Source organism: Dermacentor albipictus, chromosome 4, assembly GCF_038994185.2.
Source record: "Dermacentor albipictus isolate Rhodes 1998 colony chromosome 4, USDA_Dalb.pri_finalv2, whole genome shotgun sequence".
In the NCBI taxonomy this organism is placed as follows: Eukaryota; Metazoa; Arthropoda; class Arachnida; order Ixodida; family Ixodidae; genus Dermacentor; species Dermacentor albipictus.
The window spans coordinates 122,814,636-122,838,968 of NC_091824.1; the positions used below are offsets into that span (position 1 = coordinate 122,814,636).

A 24,333-nucleotide genomic window follows, 5' to 3' on the forward strand; every position below is an offset into this window, starting at 1 on the left:
GCTTGCTTCAGACAATCACGTTGGTCCATCTCGCAACTTTGCGAAGAAGCCCAAAGGGTGCTGAAAAGCCAGCTAGCTGTAAGACGCTTCGCATAACATCGATTCCCACAGTGCGTGGGATCTGCATAACTTGATCTTTGCCTTGGATGTTGAGCCGCAGTCACCGCTTGCATGCGAACTAGCCGGGAGTGGCTCTGAGCAGACTGAACGGCTGTTCCGTGTTACATCTTGCGCAAGGCGTCTCTCGTCAATGAACAAGGGATTATAAGTAAAGGCGTGGGCATACATGAATATGCCCAGGCCTGACGTGCAACTCATAACCATCACCTTAAGTTATGAGATGATCCTATGCCACCATATATAATTGCAGTAGTGCGCCGTCCATGAATCAGAGAGAGAGAAAGAGAGAGAAAGAGAGAGAGGGGGGTTATGAGGGAAAAGGCACGTAGGCTAACCAGACTGACCCCAGTATACAGAGAGAGAGAGAGAGAGAGAGAGAGAGAGAGAGATGTTATGAGGGAAAGGCACAGAGGCTAACCAGACTGACCCCAGTATACCGCTACCCTGCACTGGAGAAAGCGGGCCTGAAATATGTGAAAAGGAAGTTCACCGTTCGCACGGGCACAAGATTGCAGTAAATGTGAGCGCATGAAGAGCCAGGGCAGCTTCCGCACGAGCTGAACGACACGATCAAAGGAGCGAGGTACGTGGCGCCATCTGCGTTCCTTTCATAGAACTCAGCGGCCGTCGTCTCTGGTTATTTGCGGGAAGCGGTTTTGTTTCAAACGTGTCAGAGGAGTGTTCGAGCGCAATCATAGTTTAGAGAGCTAAGAAAGTGCAATATGAGGTGCGCGTATCTGCGTGATCCTATAGAAAGTAGTCGCAGTAGTAACGGCATCTAGATTAACGAAGAAAAAGCGCAGTAACTTAGTTCAAGAGCAGGCAAGAGAAAGAGGACGACATACTTAAGCGCCAAGAATATCCTGTGCTAAGTATTTCGGCGCATTTTTAGCAGCGAACTCAGGTGCGAATGAGCAGGATATGTCCAGACAGCGCGTCAGTCAAAATGTGAAAAGCATGTCGTTTGTATTCGAAGATAGCGAAATGCGAAAACACCCGTGTACTTAGATTTAGGTGCGCGTTAAAGAACCCCAGGTGGTCAAAATTTCCGGAGTCCCTCACTACGGCGTGCCTCATAATCAGAAAGTGGTTTTGGCACGTAAAACCCCATAATTAATATAAATTAATTAGTATTTGAAGATATTGTAAAATGGAGGGATATACGTTTACCTCTTTTACCCAAGACATAAAGTAAGCGCAAATTGCCTCAGAAACTATGGATGAAAGCATGGATACTTTCTGACTTGGTCATGCCGCTTTGACGAGAGCATCACTTTCCCAGTGCGGTAAAATGTAGTAAGCAGTATATAAGCTTGACGTACATACTTAACAGGTATGTAGCATCTACTACTTTCTATATAGCCCGGAAATTGTAATTACATCGGTAATAGCATCGGATACTGATACCGCTAGTAATCACTGACAGGGGGCAACTTAACAGAAACATGCAATGCCAACTATCGATCAAAAAATATTCACTGAACCGCATGAATACCAACTGCTCATGCGAATGTCATATGCGAAGCGCCATATGCATAAAAAAAAACTCGGCTGTTTGGCAACTGATGCCTGCTGACCTGAATTTTTGTTATCTCCTTTTGAATTCGTTCATCTGCTTTCGATTTTTTTTTCAGCTATAGCGCTCGGATAACACCCGTGTTATCAACTGTTGCGTGCCCGTGCACGTCACGTGTAGTATTATATTGAGGCGTAAGTCATCACCGTCATCGCCAACACCACCACCACCATCACAGTAGACGGCACAAACGTTCTCTCTATGTAGGGTTTCACAGGCTTTAAGGAAACTGCGCAGAGGGTTATGACGGACGCCGTAGGGGAGGTCTCCGGATGTATTTTTTGACTGCATAGGGGGTACTTAACGTGCACCTAAATCTAAGTATCACTAGGGCAATTTGCATTGTTCTCCAATGGAAATGCGGTCGCTGTGGTCGGGAATCGAACTGACGACCTTAATGTGCTCATCAGCAGAACGCGGCAGCTACAGCGTCGCCAGTGCGCGTGAGAGAGATCCGACCTATTGTAAAACGAATGATATATTTTTGGATGTCGTATCTGCCACACTTATCAGCCATAGTATAAGTGGTGCGTGTTTTATTTAGGGCAGTTTATAGAGCCGCATCCTGCGGCTCTATACCTCTGGAGAACAGGAATGTATTACTTGCCCGCGGGTTTTTTATGCCGCGCTCGCTATTGCTCGCAGCGCAGCGTATATGTATATATAGTTACCTGTGATAAGAAACGAGACGTAGAACATCTGCATCTGAAACCCCATATGCAGCCGATCCTCAGCAGCTGGGCGAACAAGATGTAGGCTCAAGAGCACGGTGTCCCCACAAGCATTCGCAACTTCTTTCCTACACCACCTAACGTGCCCTAACGTAACCCTTCTTCGGAGCTTTTGCCTGCCGGGAGTTCGCGGTGCCCAGCTATATCTTCGCTCGCCTCTCCCGCTGTCAAGAGAGGTCCTCAACAATTTTTATGTCGACAAAGCTACCGTGCTCGATCGTACATGGGTGGCACGGCGTTGGCCGCAGTGCGGCGAGGCGATCGAAATCAAACGTGATCAAAGCAGCAGTGCGTGTGCGTCGAGTTATGCACGCAGGAAGCTTTGGTCGCCCTGCACGTACATAGCGTTCGCCATCGTACGTGTGGTGTTTGCATGCTGTTCCGAGCGCAAAGCAGCTCGCATCGTGTCTCCTAATTTACGTCCGGACCTTATACGGACGACCCGGGCAGGTAGCCCTGTGTACGCACATATCTGGGAGGTGAACTTACGGCCCGAGTAGCACACACCGGCTTGAGATATGAGCGGCTCGGATGTCTCTCGCGCGGTGCTGCTTAAAGTTTCCTTTTCCTTTTTGTCTTTTCAAATCGCAGTTGCTTCCTCGAGTGGCGCTGGGAGAAGCCGAGAGTGCTTGCTATGCAAATAACCGTGCATATATTATGTTCGCCCGAGAAAGATAACCTGTAGCTTTCCTCCACGGATGGCTATCGGGGGCACTTCACTTGTTTGTGCGAGAAAGAAATTGATGCGAGCCACATCTCCTTCTCTCTCTCTAGGACTCAACGTGGATTTCTGAGCAGTCGCTGCTATGTATGTATATCGCTATCGTCTTCTCTGTTATCACAATTGGGTCGTTTGCAATTCCGCCTTTTGCCGCTCTTGCCTGCGTCCTGCGCCTCCCCCCTCCTTCCCCCACAGAAAGCACCAGCGTAAACACATAACATCGATAACCTTTCGGCGATGTAACGTCAGCGGTATCCTAAGATCCAGCGGCCTTCAATCATTCAGCCTGAGTCGAAGTGCTCCGTTCGCATATTCAAGCGTTGAACCTCTCCCATCTTTCAACGCGTGGCTACGCCCGCGAATTTGCGCGTGTCCGGCGGGAGCGCGTCGCAGGCGAGCATCTTCTTCGGAGGACAACGCCCCCACCGAAGTGGCCGTATATCTCGGCGACAGCTTTACAGTGCACGATTGGAATTCGATTTCGGTTTGGCGGTTAATGCTCGCGTTTGCACGAGCCGCGTTTATCGTCGCGTGTAAATGCGACCCACTTCGTCGCTGTGACAAATTGCACCTGGCGGGGCAGATGTCCGATGCGTTCCAGCTGGCTCTCTGATCAGTCACCTGCGTAGTCGTATGTATATATCAACAGACGAGGGAACACGTTCGTTAACGAGTGAACATGTGAGGGGACACTGTCCGCACACCATCACAGAAGTCGCCTCGTCTCCACGCGGAGTGCGCCCACATGCGAAGGGTATATGGGCTTGTTCGATGTACGCGTATCGGCTTTCGAAGGCGCGCTCTCGAGAACCAGTCCGCCGGGAGACGATGACCGCGCGCACATACTTGCATAGAGCGCGTTTTATACGTACCGACGAAGCGCGCGCAAAGATATTGGGGCTGGTTTACCGTGTCGGACGCTTCGAAGGACGCCAAGTGCGCGTGTTAATGCATGGGGGCAAAAGAAGTTCGTTCGCAACAAGAAGCTCGGTCAGTTTCTTCCTTTCCTTTTCTTTCTTTTTTAAACCGCTCAGAGCATTGTGCGATTAGAGGGACCGCGTAAATGACGACGAAGACGTTAATGCAAGCCTGAAGCGAAGCCATGCATTCCCACCGTTTTTGGGACCTCTGATAGCGCGGATGAGGAGAAACACACGGGCGCAAGCTCTTCTCACTACAGTAGATGGCGAATGGCATAAAAACGCCAATCGATTCCTTTTATTGGGATAACAGAGAATTGAGTGGGACTGGCGGCACGCGCGCAAGCTTGTTGACCGGTTTGGTTCGAGTGTCTTTCTGGTAATAAACAACGTATTTCGTTTTTATTTAGATGCCTTTTTTTGTTCTTTTGATAATCAGGAGCCTTCACTTAGTATTGCGTCCACTGTAGCACCTGTCGATGCGGAGTTGAGGTGTAGTCGCTCAACGCAGGTGAAATTAAAGAGAAAATGACTCCGTAGCGGTCAAAAACCATATTTACAACGTTTTTGTCTCCGTGATATTTGAGCGATCGTGAGTTATGGTGAAGTGCAGAAAATGCACAACCGCGCAACATCCCAAAAAGTCGTCCTTACCTTAACGCTCTGTCCTTCAGACACAGTACTCGCGACGAGGCATTTCTTCACTTTTTTTCTCTAAAATTGTTCCGTAGATATAGGCAGTGCAAAACTAACCCTTACTGGTATACATTTGTATCTAAACACGTTTACCCTTAACTTTAGCATGGCTCCTTTTTTTTTTTTTTCGACGTAAGCCGTATTTGGTTTAGAGTCCTGTTGTTGCAAGTTAAAGTTATCAAAGCATGCATTGAGGGTACATTTATATACGCAAGGTATGCCTCAAGTGTGAGAGCATATCCTTGGATTAGCAGGCAGCGAAACTGGGGGCCGCTCTGCGCGGGGTTGCTTCAATCATTTTCTGCCCTTCGATGAAGCTAAATTAACGATCTCGCATTGCTTGCCGGCAGGTGTAATGAAACTGCAGCAGATTTTAACGCATATGCACGCAGATGACCGCGTACTCGCGCTATAAGAGCAACGGTGCTTAAACAGAGGCGCACTGCTGCATTTTCGCGTCCTGTACCCGACAGAGCTTTAGTAGTGGCGGCAGTGGCCTCCCACGAGGCTGTTGCAGCGTCGAGCCGAAAGCGCACTCCTGCTTCTCAAAGCTCTCCCGCGGCGCGTCATTGGACGCTCCTGTTCGCGCGGCACGCAGGAGCACCGCGCTCTCTCTCTCTCTCTCCCTCTCTCGCATCACACGCTGCCCTCTCTTTCTAGCCACGTCACTTCGAGCGAAGGGTGGAGAAACCGTTAGGGAAACGCGGCGCCGTTCCAATTAAGCCTAATTAATTACACCCGGTGGGCGCTTAAGCGCCGCGGCCGCTTAACGAGCGGGTTTGCTCCTGCAGCACTGAATGTGCCGGTGAGGGGGGAGGGGGAGGGGGGAGGAGGAGGAACCGTGTTCTCGGGACGCCGAGCTCGAACGCCTTCTCGGATCCTTCGTCGCTGTCGGCGGAACGAGGCAGTTTCGAAAGAAGAGCTGGCGCGTGGCGAAAACCACATTTTGCGAACAGCGGTGGGTCTCCTGGCCGCACTATATTCGTGGAGCGGAAGAACGCAGCGGCTTATGCAGCGTAGTTGTAGTGCCTGAGAACGAATTGCTACGGAGAATCACGTGTTCCAAAACGTTTCACGCAAAGGCCCTGCTCTCATTCACTACGGTCAAGAGAAAGCAAGGGAAACATAACCGAAACGGTAAACCCGCACATTCTGACTTTCGTCAGAAAAGCATCATTGAAGTTCCGCAGCGCAGCCTGTACGTGAAGTCATCACCGACAACTTTAAGGGCCTGCGTGACACTGTCGACCGAAACTTCGTTTCAGAAGTAGCCGTACTAAATGTTCTCATCAATTTTCCCTCACGCGGACTTATATTGCTCCTCACTGACTGTCCTACTCTCATTTTAACTGACACACGCCGTTAGCTGACTTACCAACTCACTAGCCAAGCCGCCCACAATCGCCCTCGCTCCCCCTCAATCAACCATTCGCTCATGCACTCCCACTTACTCTCTCACCAATGCATCACTGACTTACCTCCTTCCTACGTTCTCACTCACTCACTCACTCACTCACTCACTCACTCACTCACTCACTCACTCACTCACTCACACCGGTAGTCGCTGTAGCTCCGCTCCGTGCAAAGCGCTGCTCAGCGCACCTCGCACGACGCTGGCGCTGTCCGCGTATACGCGCGGGGTCCTCCGCCGCCTCCACGAGAAGTGCTGAACCCCTTTCGCGCGGCCACTTCTCAGGCGGGCGCCGGGGTGTTGGGTGTAATGGTAGCTTTAAATTAGCAGCGCCTGGCTCTTTCAGCGAATGCAACGGACTCGCGCGAGGATAAAGCGAGCGCCGTCGCTGCTGCTGCTGCTATAGCGCGTCCAAGCGCACACGCACTCGTCAGCGGCGCGGAGCGTACGCCGTGCGGTGAAGAAACCGCTCAGCGGCGCGTGTGAATGCGCTGCGCCTTTTGCTTCCTCCGCCGAAAGAAGAGGACTGCCCCACACTTTCGGCGCGTGCCGCAGTCCGTGATACAACGTGCCATTAAGGCGCCGAAAACGGGTTTACCTGTTAAAGCGAGCTTTATAATTTACGCGAGTTCGTCAGAGCGAGGCCCCGCTCCTGCTCAGTATGCATGCACACGAGGACGGGAATAAAGTATGCCCCACTATGTGCTCTTACTGTACTTCGTCGCGAGCTTCGAATGTTCATCGCGTTTCTTGTTTACGTGGCTTCAGCTTTTCAGGCTAAGTGCCCATGTGAGTTCGCTAATTTTGCTTCATTGTTAACGGAAAGCAGAGAAGAACAAACTGAACGATGTGCTTTGTACTTCAGGCAAGTTAGGCAAGTACGAGAAGCTTATGGTGACGTGAGCGCCATTAATGCACTGCGCATGGTCTTAACGTGAAAAGCAAATGCAGTACTTTTTTTGTGTATGGATAATTGGCAAGGTGGGCTTAACAAGATATTGTAATGTTATAATGGATGAGATTTTGACTAGAAAGCAGCACTCATCATTATCAAATGATGAACCATACAGTCGAATGGTGTGTTTTTGCAGACGTGGTAAGGCACATTATGTGTCACGGGCTGCTATCACGGCATTCATAAGCTTTCTCAACAACAAATCGCAGTTGCTACCATCGGATAAAAGTTGCAATGCATAGCGTCGACTTTTGTAACGGGAAAGCTGATGGCGCACGTAAGCGTACACAGTGCAGTTCGATTTATTTGTTCGCCTTGGACAATGTAAGATAATCCGCACGCGGCAAGCAAACTTTTTCTACGGCATGTGTCTTTGAGAATATTATTATTACGCTATTATATTATATCGGCCGATAATGACGCTTCAATTGCGCGAATTTGACCGGTTATATTGCCCAAGCATGATGACAAAAAAAAAAGAAACTTCGTATTCGTCTTTTGTGAGTACTCTTTCATTTATTTCATGCTCTAGCAGAGGGCAAGGACTCCATATCTGCGCTGTAACGTTGACTGTAGAAGCTACAAAGCGCTTTCGTATTCGTAATTTCATCACCGTGTCATGGCGGAGCTTCTGCTATGGCCTTTCACACCTTACATTCGTTTTGCATGCCGTAGCTCGGCAATGTACCTAATTTATGTGCGTCGATTCGGCATCATTAGCTTTAAATCCCTAATTCGTTTAGATCCCTAATCCGTAATAAGAGGAGAAGATACCGCAGTTGGCGCACTGGTTCGGGAATGAAGAACTGGACGTTTATACCAAGCCCTAAACTTAGCAATCACAGCTAAAGTGATCGAGTCTGAGATTTGATTATCCGTCCTGCGTTTCTGTTATGGCAATGAAACTGTAATGAAATCTGGATGCACTTGCGGTTGAAGCATTTGGTTCTGAGACCTGCTAAGACCGCGAGTCTTCGTCAGCCTTCGGCATGGCTAGGGATCAACTTTGTAATTTTTCATGACATCTGCGCTTAGCACTTAACTATATATAACCGTCAGCCCTGACCAAGTCGATACAGATTACTCGGACGGCGCCCAAACTTGACATAGCCTGTGAACTGTTTCCCGAAGAATCAACTCTGGGGAGTGAACAAGGTTCTGACCGTGTGTGACTTGAAAGGCTTGTTCGAAGAGACCGCAGAAACCGACGCGCTGGCTCAGTGGTAACAGTGTTCCGCTTACAAGCATGAGGCCTTAGGTTCCACTTATAGCCATAACGGCTGCATTTCGATGGAGTACGGGAAGCAAAAAAAGAAAAAAAAAAGAGGAAACCACTTGTGTGTTGCACTTCGGATACACGCTTAAGTATCCGAAAATGTCAAAATTATACCAGATCACACCACCACCCTGCTACAACGTCTTTCTTATACTTAACGCTAAGCTACGCAACCATATATCCACGACGCCACAGACACTCTGGCTGCCTCGCTCTGACACTCTTCGCTCTGACACTCTGACTGCCCCAGACAATTGTCACAGCTCCAAAGGTTGTGGGCACTATTACAGGATCATCATAGTTTCTTAAGAGGCAGATGAACAAAACAAAGCTGTCGGACTAGAACTTAATGCTCTGTTGAAAAGAGTAAGTCGTAACAGATGTGGTCAGACTCTCTACTAGGATTGCTTACATTCAAACATTCGTGGCGTGGTTGACTTCTTTGCAACAATAGTCATGTTGCGGCGAAGCATCCTCAAAGTAAAGAAAAGAATTCTGCAAAGTCCCCTGAGTCGTTCAGGCAAGACGCGCGGAGGAATCACCGCTGCAGAGCGTTACAACTGAGAATGAGCTTGTAAAAATTTTTCTCTGATTTAAGACGTTAGACGCAGCGGAAAGCGCCAGAAGCTTTGACACGTTCAAACCGTAGTCAGCTTCTCTGTAGTAACTAACAATGGTATTGTGGTGAGAAATTCTTAATGTTTGAACAAGGAAAAAATTAGTCATGGGTACTGAAAAGGCAATACAGTTATTGTCCTCACTCAATAGTGACTTGCTGCAACGTAGTTATCGTAGAGGGGCCAATTGAAGCGTGAATGTGTGAGAAAGTCGCAGTTTCGCCCGATAGGCGAGGCATCGATTGCGATAGAAAATTAGCAGACTGCTATATGAAGTAAGGATAGTGCTGAGAATTGTGCTAATTATTGTGCTAAGGACAGTGGATAGTGTGACGGCGACGCCATAAATGCGCTAGAAGTGTCCATATAATTGCTATCGCAATAAAAGCGATGGTTAACCGTGAGCCATATGTCAGGCAAACGAGTCGTTTTGAGCCTTAATGCTCCACCATTCTTTTCGTTTAATCTCGGTTGCTGTGATGTACCGAATAAAATACAATTTTGAGGAGAACGAGCAGCCCGCGTGACGCGGGCTACGCGTGCGAGGACAAGCTCGCGAGGCTGAGCCGAGAACGATGTTGGCTTGATACGGGCCGTCTTCCCAAGCGCCCAATGTAGAAGTCACGTGATCCGACGCGCGCTAGGGGAGGATGGCGCCCGTGTCCTTTTCTAGCCTGGCCGTGGCTGCGCATGACTGTTCTTCACGGTAGAGCACACACGTGACCGGCGTGCCGTGTGTTGGGGATGGTTGGAGGTTATCTGCGACGAGTGCCACTGATAAGTGCGTGCGAGATTGCTGCTGGCTTCGAGCACTGCCTTGCCGCGCGCCTAGTGTTCAAGGTCGCGCAATCTAAGTTTTTGGAGATGAGGCCCAGTAGAAGTGGTGAAGCGAGCGGTAGCAGGAAGTGTTCGCTTTGGAACAAGCACGTGCCGTCGCCGCTGCCGGCGTGTTTCATAACGCCAGCGTTGTGTCGCGAGTGTTCGCGTTCATTCACACAGTAGGATCTGTATATGTGTGTCATTTTGGTCTTTACACCGTCCGCGTTTAGTAAGGAAGCGGATGTTCACTCCAATTTACACGGCCTACAACACTACGAACCTTAATTCGTATGACTGTCTAATACTTTGCTGTCGCTATCAACGCCTCGCCTTCCCGGCGGAACTGTGGCTTCCACAAATTCGCACACATCATTTCTTTAGCCACTTAAAACGTGACAAGAGCATTTCATGGCTCTATTACTTGGCTGGTCTATCACAAACCCTGTCTCACCCTTCTTCTTATTAATTATAATTTCTGGTGACGTTTCATTGCTTCAAGAAGGCCCCGAGAAACTGTAACGGCTGAAAAGCTGTTCTCTAATTCGGGAACCTACCTAATGGCGTGAGCATGTATGTCGGAGCGCCACAGTGAGCTATCCGAAGACCGAACTGCGTCGATTTCTCCGCCCAGTTAAACCTATGACACCGACGATTAATCGCGCGCACTGAAATACGCGCCGCATAATGGGGCATTTTGGATCCGCAGCATTTGCTCGGCGCATCGCGCCGAAAGAACTCGAGCTGCAATTATGGCTGAACAATGGACTAAAGCGCCCCTGCCTGATAAACTGGGATAATTGGGCACTTCCAATGACTGGCTTCTTTGTCCGAGCGCCCGACGTGGCGCTGCTCCAAGGAGTCTGCTGGGCGGTATCGCCAGAAGCAGCCTACACTGCTCTAGCCCATGTTACCGCTCTGAATGGCGAATTATGACTCACTTGATCCCGCACTAAGTCTTCGAGCGCCATCACAGCTTCGCCGTAGAGACGCCACGCTTTTATATCGACTTTGGTTGGGCGTTGCCTTTACTAAAGCCTATGCATTCCGCATAGGGATGACCGACAGCCCAACCTGTGACCACTGCGGCCATGAAGAATCAATTGGCCATATCTTGTGTGCCTGCCCGCAGCACAGTCCACAGAGGGCATGTCTTCGCCACGAACTTGACCAACTGGACGACCAACCGCTATCTTAAAAAAGAATTCTACAACATCGAAAGGACCTACCGTCACAGAAGAAGGCCGTGCAAGTGCTATTGCACTTTTTACGATCTACCGGTCTGTGTGAACGACTTTAACTGGGACGCCTTTTGTGCGTGTGCCTCCATGTGTGCGTGTTTCTTTTTTCCTTTTTTTAGCGCTTTCTTCTGCCATCTTTCTAACCCCTATCCGCCCTCCCCAGTGTAGGGTAGCAAACCGGAGACTCATATCTGGTTAACCTCCCTGCCTTTCCTCTTCATTCTCTCTCTCTCTCTATGCCTCTATCGTCACCTTCCACTCTTTTCTGTCCCTCCTCCTAACTTTTCTGACGCAAAACTGAGTTGCACCTCGCAGGCGAGTTAAAGTGCCCGATTGAAAAGCACTTTGCGATTTCAGTCTATAGTCCCTCACTTAACATCTTTGCTTTGAACATTGGCCCACGTATATCTCTAGTCCCTATAATAGCATGTCGCTTACCATGTTTCCTTGAACATGTGCCGATCTGTTTCTTGAATATACCGAATGCAGAACTATGGACTTGTGTCAGAGAATCACAGCATTTGTGATCATCTCGCCACCTCACTGATACATAATACGGGCAACATACTGCGACAATCAAGTAACTCTCTTTCTCTAGGGCAAAGATTAGCTAGTTATTTTTGCGCATTGGCATTCTGAAAACGAGCCTTGGCTACGAAGACCGCATAAATAATGGCAATACTGGCGTTGTGCCGCTCGTCTTTCTGTGATCCTGTAGCCAACGCTGTCTTTCAGAATGTCGACGACTCTGGCTCTTTCCGATTTTCGTCATCGATGCTTTTTGTTAGCGATTTAGCGCTAGGGAATGTTCTGAAGGAGAGACATATCAGTGAGGGAAATGCGAAACGCTGGGAGAGTAATCGGATTAGGACGTCCTGGTAGCGCGCCTGTGCGAGCTAAAGTAAGAGAAGAGCAGGGCACGAAAGACGGACACGCTCATGAAAGCACGCCGCTGTGAGACAGACGCCAGATCAAGTCAATTCACCCCAGGAAGAATTGTGCCTGGTAGGGGCAGGTGAAAAGGCGGCATTGAAATCAGCGTCCACGGATATCTTAATTGTCTCGCTCAAGACAGGCACTCGAATGCGAAACATTTGGCTGCGGAATGTAAGCCATGAGCCGACTCTACGACTTCACAGGTGGTATATTTTTCGAAGACTGAGCGAGTTTAATTCTGCTCAGAGAACTGGCATGTTCAGCGAAACAGCTCAACGATCCAAGGTTCACCGCGGCGCAGCCAATGGCTTCCTGTGGAAGCCGATAACATCGCAATCGCCGCCTAATGTGGCCGCGACTGCAGAGGAGGGGCACTTCAGTATCGCCTCTCCCAAGAGCGGCCGTTCGTCCAGACAAGCTATAGTCGCGACCGACCGTCTGTATGCGCTGTAGTTGGGCAAATCACGTACTTGTTGATGTTTTTTTTTTTCGCGGCCGCGGTCGTTAATTAAACGACCAACGCGAGAGCACTCTCCCAAGTTTCCAGCAGGCTGAAATCAGGGCGTTAAATATAACGAACATCCTGGCAGTGGTACGTACAGGCATACGGACAGTTAAAACAAAATAAACATTCCCTCATATACGCAAGCAGCAACTCCAAAACAGAGAATATTTGTTCTGCGCAGTTGCGTTAAAATTGTTCTCGCCTGCCTAGTGATTAACTTTTTTTAAATAAAGTTCGAAATGTCGTGCCAGTAAAGAAGGCTCGTTGCCTTCTTGCGCCGCAAACTGTTTGCAGTATATCCCTTTTACTGCGAGGCTTTAAGCCCCCGCCGTGTGCGACAAAGAACGCGGCTTCGGCAGGCCCATCAGTCATATCAGCGTGCTTGCGAATGGTGGACTCGCCGACGGGTGTTTCATACTCTCCTCTTCGCCGATTCGGTTAGTAAGTATAGTTTACCCTTTTCACTTTTATTGCCAACTGGTTCGCATTAGATAAGCGTCTGTGGAACCCCTGATGCAAAAGCCTCACGATATGCTTCTTTTGAACGGACGCCCGTAGAGCAGCGTCGTTCCATTTAGTCGAGTAAACAGCACCTCGTCGCTGCATTGTCGTCGGCTTTACGTGCTTCGGCTCGGCACCGGCCTTTGTGGGCGGTTGCTTGCGTGCTTACTTTGATGGCCTACAGACCGTCGCATTTCATTCTCCGCAATGTTTGATACGCGCGTTTTGGTATTATTCGATTGACCTCCAGTGCAATACCCGCTACGATGACACTCGAGCATATAGGCAAACGCGCTTTCGCATTGCACAGACCTTCATTAATGACGTCCTCGCGTCGGCGCTTTGGTTAGTATTAAACGAAGCGAGTCGCACTTTCTCCGGCCAGGCAAATCACGCTAACAGGAGGCAGTATTTGAGTTTCGTCGAGTTGTACGGCGTATAGGTTGAGGACGTAACTAGTACCATAATGAAGCGTTAGGTAAGGACGCATTGTGAGTTCTCTCTCGCTTTCTCTTTATTAATATAGAACTCCTGTCGCAAAGAAAGCTTTATTAATGACATGCAGTGTGTATACACTTGCTTAGTTGATAGTACCCGCCCTAGTAACAAATATATTATATAGGGTGCGATCTTGTACGCGTTCCAAAATAGAACGGAGGCGGTCCGTTCTTTACGTCGCGAAATAGGCGGTCCGTTCCATTGCACTCGTCCGATAGCCGACGACACGGAAAGATTGACAGCAGATATCACGGCACAAATGACGTCATCGCATTCGTCATGGTTCAAATTGACCAATCCTGTGTGGCTCGGTAGAACGGACCGCCTCCGTTCTACTTTGGAACGCGTACAAGATCGCAACCTATATAGTGGAGGGTTGCTCTTTGTCTGACGGCTCCAAGCATACCTCGCATACGCGCTTTTTTTGTGGCTGTACATCTAGTTTCAATTTTTTTCTCGTTCTTTTTCCTGCTGTAGAAACAACTTCTTTCCCCTGCTGCCTTCTAACAGATAACAACCTTTCGCTAAGCTTATTCACAAAATGCCGTGGACTAACCAGGGTTTTTATTGCCACTACCAGCACTGCTTTGCAGAATGAGGATGGCTTCGACAACTTCATAATAATAGTAATAGCCATTCCACGAGTTATACAGATTGGTACTCGCGCCGTTAGGTTTCTCAGTGCTTGCTCACAAAACGCCTCTGCGCAGATAAGACGCTTACCTCTTGGCCAGTTTCGAACAAGGTCGAACTCTTGATAGTTCGGTTGCGGGCCAGACTTTCTGGGAGGACCAGATGCTTGACCGGAACCAGATAAGACGTCGCCATCGATATGAATGTTGTAAGAGCACAGTCAGCGGCAAATGGAAACCGAACCAGGAAAACCTTAATCGAAAGGTTCGTGTTTTCGGTGCGCGGAGTATATTCTTGCGTTTTACCTAAACTTCATCTTGCGATGCGCGAATATATTGGTGTCATAAGCCAAAATCGCCTTTACGTGACATCCGCAACCCAAGCACACTGCGTCTTCTGCGGCAGAGCTGTGCATGGCTAGCCAATTCGTCCGTCCGTCCGTATGTCGCCTGTACGCCGAAAATCTCCGGCGCAGCGCCATGCGCATGCACAAAAAAAAAAGAGAAAGAAAGGCGCGCGATTGGCTGCGCCAGTAGTGACGTCGTTGCTCTCCGTCGCAGCCGAGCACGCGCGCAGCATTTTCTCTCCTCCTCCGAAATGGGTAGACCACGCTTCATGCGTACTCCTGAGGGGCAGGCAGCTTTCGATCAGCAACGCAGCGTGAATAACCGGGAATGAGCTCGTCTATGCCGTGCCGACGCTGCAGCCCGGGCACAAGAACAGGCTCGTTCAGCCGAGCGCAAGCAGCAACTGCATACCGAGGATCCGGCAGCCTACCAAGCCGTCATTTAATGAACCGTCGGTATTACCCCAGTGACAAATACTGGGGCCCTTGGCTTGAGCTTCGCCGGTTAACCATCTCTACGGAGAGCTTGGGCAGTGATTTTTTAAAGATTTATTTCCCACGTTCGCATTTGATTTGCCTCTGACTGTGTCCTAATGAAGAAACGCTTGAGGTCCCGTTATATACATTTATTATTTATTCAGTAATAAAAAGAGAACAAAATAAAAGCTACATCAAACACAACTAAAACGAAATAACAAGATCACCGCGGAACTTCGATCCATTGTGCGAGCACAAGCTTCCCTTTATTATTGCACGCTTCGCCCATGTGCTTAGAAATATTCGTTTGCTTCACTGCTCAAAGATTCGTCTAAAAAAATACCACGTGTGGGATTAGCTTGCATAATCACGTGATCTTTTTAGCAGTGTCTGATCTCATTTGTTTAGCACAACTTAATAAAGATATATAAGCAAAAACATAAAAAAGAAGTACTAACTGTGTTACTTACTCATGGCCGCGCAGTGTTTCCAATTCCCGATTTATAGCACGTGAAAAATTGACACACTCCCGCTGTATTGTAAGGTTCTCATTTGCTTCAGAAATGACAGTAGGCCATGTACGAATTTCTCAAATAAGCGCAGCTTATGCACTGTTTGAACAAGACCAGGAAATATGCTTCAGCGTACGACGCAGGACCTGGTTCAAAATCAAACTTCTGCCACAGTGCTTGTGAACTGACCTTTGTGGCGTGCAGTCACGGCTAAACCATTGCTTTAATGATACTAAAGAAGAGAATGACAGAAACCGGCATCATCACGGTCATGACTGAACGCTGTAAATAAACGAAAATAATTGCTGCGCGTTCTTCATATCCTATTCCCTCGTTTTACTGAAACCTTACTATTTGCTAGTATATTGCGGTGCTCTCTGCAAAATACGGGATTGCACATTAGGTATTCAGGTGCTTGCGCAAATGATCCAGCGTGAGGCTGTATGTCATTTGATATCATGACATCAAAAAGCGTCATGAGAAATGCAGCTTGTGGGAATGCCTAGACCCGCCGTTTGGCACAGTGTCAATGGCGTTCTGCTGTCAAGCACGCGGTCGCGGTTTCGGCATCTGACGTGGCGGTCGCATTCCGATGCTACTGGAATGCAAAAACGCCAGCGTAGTTTAATTTACAAACACACATAGATAACTCCGGTTGGTAGAAGTTGATCTCGAACCCTCACTATAATGACGTCTTTTATAGCGTGTTTCATAATTCATAAAAGAGCACAATCTGACCTGATTTCATGCATTGCTATGCGCAAGACCTCCTATGCCTTGTTTTTTTTTCCTGTCAGGAAGGTCTTCATCCTTGCAGCTTCTAATGAACCAACCTACCAGCTCGATTCGCTTGAGATTGTTTGCTTGTGTGTCAGCAAAGTCAAGCTTGAGCTAGACTGGTTTTGTGCTTCGAGTCATTTGTCCATAAACTACCAATCCTTCGTCTTGCGTTCCGTAATGTACAGAAATAACATAGTCTAGTGTGAGATCCGACGAACCTTAACTGAGAACTTTCTATTGAAATCAAAGTTAGCATGTTTTTAGTCATTCTGGAAATAGCGTCTTACCGTGGTAAATGTAGGTCTACACCGTGTGCCGGAGTTATTCGTGTTCAAATATTCATTACTCCGTACGAAAAGCTTATCAGGGCTGCTTACGTGCTCGTTTCAATGTCATGCCTTCAATTATTGCTAATCACGTTGTTCCATTGCAGCATACCCGAAGCGATACATCCTAATCCTGCAGTGCAGGAGGGCTAAATCAGCGTAAGCTTGCTGACTAGGTGCTGTGTTGGACTATGCGTACAAGAGCACGTACTCGGAGCTAAGCACGAGTCGACTTCGAATGCCACATCGGACATGCTTCCATCACGGCTCTCACTACGCGTAATCCTACCTTCGTCCAATCGCAAATATTCTATCTCGAAACCAAACTACAGCTGCCGTTCTCTCGTAATGTGGCCCACGGATAAAACAGTACAAGTGTGCATCACTTTTCTTCGCGTACAAACGAGTAAGAAGAAGTTCCTGCATGCGGTCCACTTCAGTCGCTGCTGTAGGCTAGTATCACATTTAACCTCTGTAAAGCGCAACGCAGATTAAGGTATCCCCAGTCCATCTGGCACCTGACACGCAAGCCTGGCACACAGTACCGCGCGTTCAGTGAAAGGTGCAAAACCGCATTCGTGCGCGCACTGTCTACAGCACGCGCACGTGCACTGCGCAACGCCGCGTGTCTGCTGCAAAATTTCGCTGCTTGCCCGTCCGTTTGAGCAATCACTGCAGCCGCTGCCTGCAGCCGAACTGCGAAGATGCATCGTTCGCGAAAGCAGTCCACGATCACCGCAACACTTTTTTCGTGCACGTTGCCAGGCCTCAAGATGGTCCAGGGCGTAGGTTTGTCCCATTTCACCTTGCCAACGTTTCGCCGTCAAGGTCAGGTCTGGTAGATTCGTGCTTGGGTCAGCAGGCGCGTCTCGGTCTCGCCCCGTCAAGGGACTTGCCAGTGTATGCTAGGCGGTCTGGAGCGTCAGCGTGTCGCGCACTGTCACAGGGCGTGGTCTACTTGTCCTCTGTCGAGCTGTCGTCCCTAGAAGCATCCGGCGACGGGCTTCGCTCTCCTGTCACCGGGTTGGCGGCGCAGGGCGCGGCCGGCGGCGCGCCGTATGCGAAGCCTGCGGGCGCGCCCAGAAAGGACCCAAAAGCGTGTCCCGGCGCTGCCGCCAGGTAGTGCGGAGTCCACAAGCCTTGCCGCTGAGCCAGCTTCATGCGCGCCGTCATCTGCTTCTTCCACTTCGTCCTGCACGGGATAAAACGCAGCCGCGTGAGATCTGATTGATTGATTGATTGATTGATTGATTGATTGATTGATTGATTGATTGATTGATTGATTGATTGATTGATTGATTGATTGATTGATTGATTGATTGATTCCCGGCGATATTCCACAAGTGTCTACACGTAGGTGCAAAGCTCTTAGGTTCTGGCTTCTCTGCATATGTGGACATCCTGAGGAGAAGCCAGCCTTCGGGTAATAATCAGTCGAAATATTAACAAGCTTATATCATGATGCTGATAGCTAATTGCACCCCTCTGCATCGCGATGAGAAACAGTCACGTAACATGTGTGAGCTAAATACGTGTTACCATATCGTAATCTAACGTGCTGTTTATCTATATTCTGTCTTATAAAGTTATCCATGCTTGTGACGATCCCGTCCACATTTCTTCCGTACTTATTTTCCGCCAATACTGCAATTATCACACGCTGATTTTCAATGTTGACCAGTTAGCACTCTCATCCGCGTTGAATTTTAGCGCTTCTCGAAGGTGGACGCTCCCTACGGTTCCGGCCAGACTGATATTTTTTCTTCGCATTGCAATGCACTGAGTCCTCCGCTAATTGTTTCCTGCAGCGGACATAGGTTTAGCCCTACTGCGAATATATGTTCCTGTAGGTTCTTGTTCCCATGCAGACAGCTCGGGCCTAAAAAAAAAGCTAAACACTTCGCTTTGTACAACCGTACAAATATTTGTTTTCTTGATTTCTTGTTTTACATTTTTGTGAAACTCGTATAGACGCATTACAACACCACATCGTTCACGGCGACCACATTTGCTCACGTGTGCGAGCCTCCATCAGTGGCATTGTGCTTTTAAAGGCCACAGGTGGAGGGACAATACGGTCACGAACGGGGCAGTGAGTTTTGGAAGCGCAATCAAATAGGTTAAGATAGGGTCGACGACATGTTACTCCAATGGTATATACACAATATGTAAACGCCCTTTTGTATGCCATATATTTAGGTCGACTACACATTAAGCTACTCCTTGCTTTTCACTTATTACGCGTTTAAACGCTGTGTTAAGTGATTTGGGTTGGAGGGACGCGGCTGCTGCTCACGACTAGTATATTCACCCCTGGAAGGCACAATCATATTCATATCGCAGTTAGTGTAATAAGTGTACGTAAAGTAAAAATAAAGTTCTGATAGCGAGATATGTTCGTTGTCGCTACCTTGTAATTACCGTGCCAGTTCCGTGTGACCTCATCAGGTTTCGCGTCATCTGCATGGGTTTTGTTAATCGTTCACGAATAAGCGAAAACTACAATACGCTCGAGTGCGATCAAGGGCGTAGCCCATGATTTTTGTTAATTGAGTCCGCGAAAAATTCGCAATTTTTCTACACGTCTATGAAAACGTGACTCACATAAATGAATATAACTTCAAAACTGTCACGTCTTAACGACATCTTCATCTACCTTGTTTGGTCACGCACTTCAAAAATGGAACGTTTGGCTTTGGTTTTGTCAGCCACTATCCTACCATTTTGCATCGAATGAAATGCTCATCAAGTTTATAAAGAATAAACTGCCAGAATTGACTGATCCGTGTTCCTATGCAGTGTTTCTTACAAAAGTTATTCGTCTTATTCTTTTCTTTACGTTGAGCAAACATTGTATCTCAAGAACGCTACGCACAGTTAAAGACCGTAAGAGAGTAAGCCTGTCGTTTCTTACGACTAAGCGGAGAATCTCAACTGGAGCCTGTGATTCTTTCTTGTTTTTACGTGAAAGACAGAATCTTGACTTACCTTCTGTTTTGGAACCATGTCTTGATTTGGACTTCCGTCAGATTCAGCGTTGCCGACAGCTCCATTCGCTTGCTAACGCTGAGATACTTGTCTACCTGCGCATAGTTTATTGTCCACTAGACATAAGTAGTTGCTTAAGTATTGCATCTTGGTTTCGATATATTGCTGCCTTTTCGGATTATCTGTTTTGTTATATATGATCAAAAACGACAGTCCAGCTTCTTACAGCTCAAAGTTTCAGGAGCCGTTGATTTAATGGGCGCGTGAAGACAAGATCAGTATTTTATGTGAGCCTGAGAGTAATAATTATTAAATCGCACTTGTGGGAATGCGCGACCCTCGCGCCTCCCCTGATGTTTTTCCCGCATAGCGCGTCTCCCGTAGTGCGGCTTCGCCGCACACGCGGCGGTCCGAGTGGTACAGGCGCAGTCCGAGAGATGGCGCTAGTGTTGCGCGGCTGCGGGGTTACCCTCGGCGGGAGAGGCAAGGCGCGCTCTCTTGGGTTCCAGAAAGCGAGCGGGATAGACGTGCTGGCACGTGCTGCAACCCTCTTTCCCGGCGGGTCGCCGAAGGAGCGCGGACATCCCGCGTGCGCGGCGACCGATGCATCTGCGAGACTGCCTCGCGTGGCCGCCTTCGAACGCGCCACGATTCGCGTGACTATACACGCGAACGACCCGGCGTTGGGATCCAGCATGGGGCGAACATATTCGCTCGCTTCCGGCCGCGGTAAGTCGGACTTCTAGATTTGTCGCGCGCCCATCGGCATGTTTTGTGGATAGCAACTCGGCTAGCAGGCATTGATGTATGAAAGGTGCAATAAATGCCCTTGTGACTGTTTGCACTACTGTGTTGTCGTTCCTTTGTCCCAAGAGTACGGTGTGAGATATCCCGTATCAGACCCCACACACTTAAAGTAAGAATAGATGCCACGACTTATAACGGCAGTGCTGTTTTGACACGCGTTTAAATGAATTCAATCGAATATATATGCTACAGGGTAAAAATAAAAGCTTCTGAAAGGGAAGTACAATTGGGTTCACGTAAATACATTTTCAAAATGTAGATAACGCGACACAGACCACATTTTTTTGTAGCGTATCATTTAAAAAAGAAAAAAAAAACAGACCGTGTTACCATAGGTGCTCCAATATCATTCGCTGAAAGGCGCATGAGCACAGTTTGTCACTAACATTGCACGCACCGTGATTATAAGGAAGTGATGCTTGTTAGCTACCGCCAAGTATTGTCGCGTTCATACCTGAGTGCAAAAGTTGTGCCTTATAAGTGTGGTTCAGGTCGTTTGTCGTAACGAAGGACAAAAAAAGAAAACAGCCTCGCCCTTTCATCGCTCACCTTGAACTCCGCCTCAAGCCTTTCGAGTTGCTTGGCGCTGTAGGCCTGTCGAGGCTTCCGTTCGACGCCCGGTTTCCTGGGCCTTCGTCCAGAAGGTTTTGGGGCCCCGATCCCGTACATCTCTGCACCTCGCAAGAGAAGGGACAGACAACAGGACAAAACGTCTAGTCAGCATCTCTGCCTTTCCTCCTCTCTCTCTCTTTCTCTATCCTGAGGGCAAAAGAGAAAACTCTGGCTCTGCGATCGTCCATTTACCACGCCAACAATAGCATAAATTTCTTTATGTCTGTGGCTTCGAACGATCTATTACGATTAATTAGTTTTATTTAAGTTTTTCAAGAAATCTTATCTTTCTAAGCCTACGAAAGGAAGAAAAGAACTATTGCAAAGTGTTGCATGCACAACACACTATTTATATAATGATCAATTTTCAAAGCCACAAGGTCACTTGCAGGCAAAAGGGTCAACCTCGGGCAAATCCTTGCACACTACCCATCACTCCCACGCTGGCTAAACCGCCGTGCTTTAGACTCTAGCGCGAGCCCCTCAGTAGACTCTAGCTCCTCAGTAGCGAGCTTTTGGGAAACTCTACGCTCCCGCTTTGCTCCTCCGTGCCTCGCCAAGCGTACCTGCTAGCGTGAAGAAGAGCGGCCTGCCCGCCGCCAGCCACGCCGCGGGCGTCGCCGCCGCCGTGGCCGTCATGCCGTACTGCTGCGCCGCTGCCGCCGCAACGGCTGCCTGCTGCTCGTAGCTGGACGCCGGCACCGCGTGCCTCAGCGCCGGGTGGTGCAGCGCCAGCGGCCGCAGGCACGGGGCCCCGCCCACGGACATCGCTTGGTGCGCTGCGGCGGCGGTGGTGGCGGGAGCGACGCGACCGGCCAGCGCGCCGCCCGGCGAAGGCCTCAGGTCTAGCGGCATCCGGCGCGACGCGTCCTCGGCCAGCAGGCTGTCGATGGAGAAGCTGCCGCTGCGACCGCTGGCGCTTCCGCCGCGGCAGCCTGGACCTCCGCTGCTCGAGTGCTGGAGGGCCGCCTTGCTGGCCGCCGACAGGAGCAGCGCGGACGCAGTGGGCGACTCGGGACGCCTGGCCGGGGACCACTGGCTCGGCTCCGACCGCTCCATGCGTCACCGTGTCTCGCGCCTGGACGCTGGGGAGAAAGCACGGCCCCCCTTCCTCGCTTCAGCACAGCCCTGAGCTCGTCGTTGTTGCGCTTTAAAAGAGCACTATAGCAGAATCTTTTCTGCTGACAGCTTTCTTTTAGGTCTATTGCAGCCCGAAAAAGAAAAAAGAAAATTGGAGGACGGTTAAGCTTCGTCTTTAACAGTGGAACGCGATGGCATCCAGAGATCTCTGACTGCTTGTCACTCTTCCCGGCAACCGCAGCTTTCTTGCGGTTGCGCGGAGGCGAGCGCCATCTGGATGGGGGTGTTGCAAGGAACCTAGTGGGCCGCACCGCTCTAGGAATCGTAGAAACGCTGGAAGAAGGGTTTGTGTTTGAGTTTCCGCGTAACAGAACTATGGTTTCTGGTATATTCAAATTAGGATCCGACGCTATCATGTCTGTAGGTTGTGTTTAGGTCGTACTTTACGATTTTTCTATCGCATTTTACTTTGAAGAATTCGATTAATTCAGTAACGCCTCTGCGCCACGCCGAGGGCCTACGTGCATGGTTGTACGTGGTTCGGAATCATTTTTCGCGAAACGATGTCCGACGCCAACACCTGATTTATTGCGACACGGAACCATTTACGCTATCGCGTTAAATGAAGGATGTAAGAAAAGACACGCGAATTCGACAACTAATAATCTTGAACAATGTAGGCTTCACGATTGACTTTAAGAAGGCCACCGCCCACCCTTCATAGTGCACGCGGTTTGTTTGTGATCGTCTGTCTTTCTTTCTCATCCTGCCCCTCTCTTTCGCTTTTTAACTCCGTACTCCTTCCCCCGTGCAAGGTACCAAACCGGAACTACCTCTGGTTAACCCCCCTGCCTTTCTTTGCCCCCTTTCGCTCTCTCTTGAACAAAGTACGATTAAACGGGCGTCTGTTTGCTGTTATTATTATAGCAGTAATTTCTGAAATAAACCTGGAAGTATACAGTATACTATCATATGTAGGTTATTGAGATATGTTCCAGTATAGATAGGACACTGAGCCCGGTTCTGTCTCTTTTCCCGCCCTTCGTTATATATTTTGCGCAGTACGTTATTTCTTCAGTTTGTTAGGTGCTGATATTTTAGTCGAGGCAGGCTGCTAGTATTTTGTTATTTTGTAGCTTCCATGATGCCAATTTCAAATATCAGTAAAATCTGCACATTGTAGAGCCCAAACGTCCTGAGTACACGCGTTACGCATAGTTTCGAAGTGCGGTAGCTGAAACACGCATTTTGCTCATCACCATTCAAATGCGAAGCGAATATCACGGACCAGAACGCCTGCTCCGCTCAGTTACATGGAATAGAAACTTGTAATTGTTCTGTGGCCGGTTTCACAGGTTGGAGTAGTCCTAAACGTAAATTTGGGAGTACGCCTAATTTTAAGCGATTGCTACAAATGCCAGGGTAACCTAGAAACGCAACAACACATTTGAGTCGTATGCGACATCTTCATGCTTGAATTTATGTTGATAGTATGGTTGCTACGCGCACTCGTGTCCATTTTTTAGTGCAAGCAAGACACGAGATAACCATCACCGTCAGAAATAAGGTACTGGTTTCCGAATGCGACCACTGTGTGATGTAATGCATACCGCTTTTTCTGTGGAAAGATCAATATGTGCGAACATACCAGGATGGCTAAGAAAACTTTAAACAAGAGGAAAGGGTTGTACCGGTTTTGTGAGATTTATACAAGATGTTCTCTTTCTTTTTTCTTTTATTATAGAAATGTTTATTAGGTTATAGCCCATGTGATGTTTTTGCAGAGTAGTTGTAAGCGAGGGGGACATACTTTTTCGCTATCAACTCCGCTAACGCGATTAACGTGCCTGACGAAATTTGAAGTTCGTGAAATGACTTGCCGTTTTTAGAAATCTATACAACGAGGTGCCGTCGCTAAAGCTTCGTACGCACTTAGACTCGGGACGTTTCCGTTTGACGTAATAGGGGAGCTGCCTTTCCGACGCGATCGGTGTCGATATTGCCTGTATTGTGCGTTAAAATACGATAATGAATGCCTCAAATTATGTGTGATTTTTCAGGATGTTTCATTAGAAATGGAGGTGCCTTAAAATCTGACTAACTCCAAAGTTGCCTGTAAGCAACTGCCCCAGGGATTCTAATAAAGATAAGAATTTTATTTTTCTTAATTGGCTTTCTCAAGCTTACGTTAAGAGCGGCAAAGTATGTCCGCCTCGCGTATGTCCCCCTTGCAAAGAAAGAAAGAAAGAAAG

At 48.6% G+C, this 24,333-nt stretch overlaps 1 protein-coding gene across 1 annotated transcript; it reads right to left on the reverse strand.

Annotated features, from left to right (window-relative positions):
* Positions 1-17,255: 17,255 nt before the first annotated feature.
* LOC135917773 (motor neuron and pancreas homeobox 1-like) lies at positions 17,256-21,919 on the reverse strand. The gene is made up of 4 exons (XM_065451367.1): positions 21,568-21,919; positions 20,939-21,060; positions 19,583-19,677; positions 17,256-17,786 (listed from the first exon to the last, which is right to left on the reverse strand). Exons 1-4 carry the CDS (start codon positions 21,854-21,856, stop codon positions 17,549-17,551), a joined length of 744 nt encoding a protein of 247 aa, XP_065307439.1. The 5' UTR covers positions 21,857-21,919; the 3' UTR covers positions 17,256-17,548.
* Positions 21,920-24,333: the final 2,414 nt, after the last annotated feature.

Bases quoted from the DNA above. Each gene is read 5' to 3' on its own strand.
- LOC135917773 (XM_065451367.1), bottom strand. From the start codon at position 21,856: ATGCCGCTAGACCTGAGGCCTTCGCCGGGCGGCGCGCTGGCCGGTCGC. The intron at 19,678-20,938 runs GTGAGCGATGAA...AACTATGCGCAG, and splicing joins GGCTTGAGGCGGAGTTCAAG to GTAGACAAGTATCTCAGCGT. The intron at 17,787-19,582 runs GTAAGTCAAGAT...TATCCCGTGCAG, and splicing joins ACATGGTTCCAAAACAGAAG to GACGAAGTGGAAGAAGCAGA.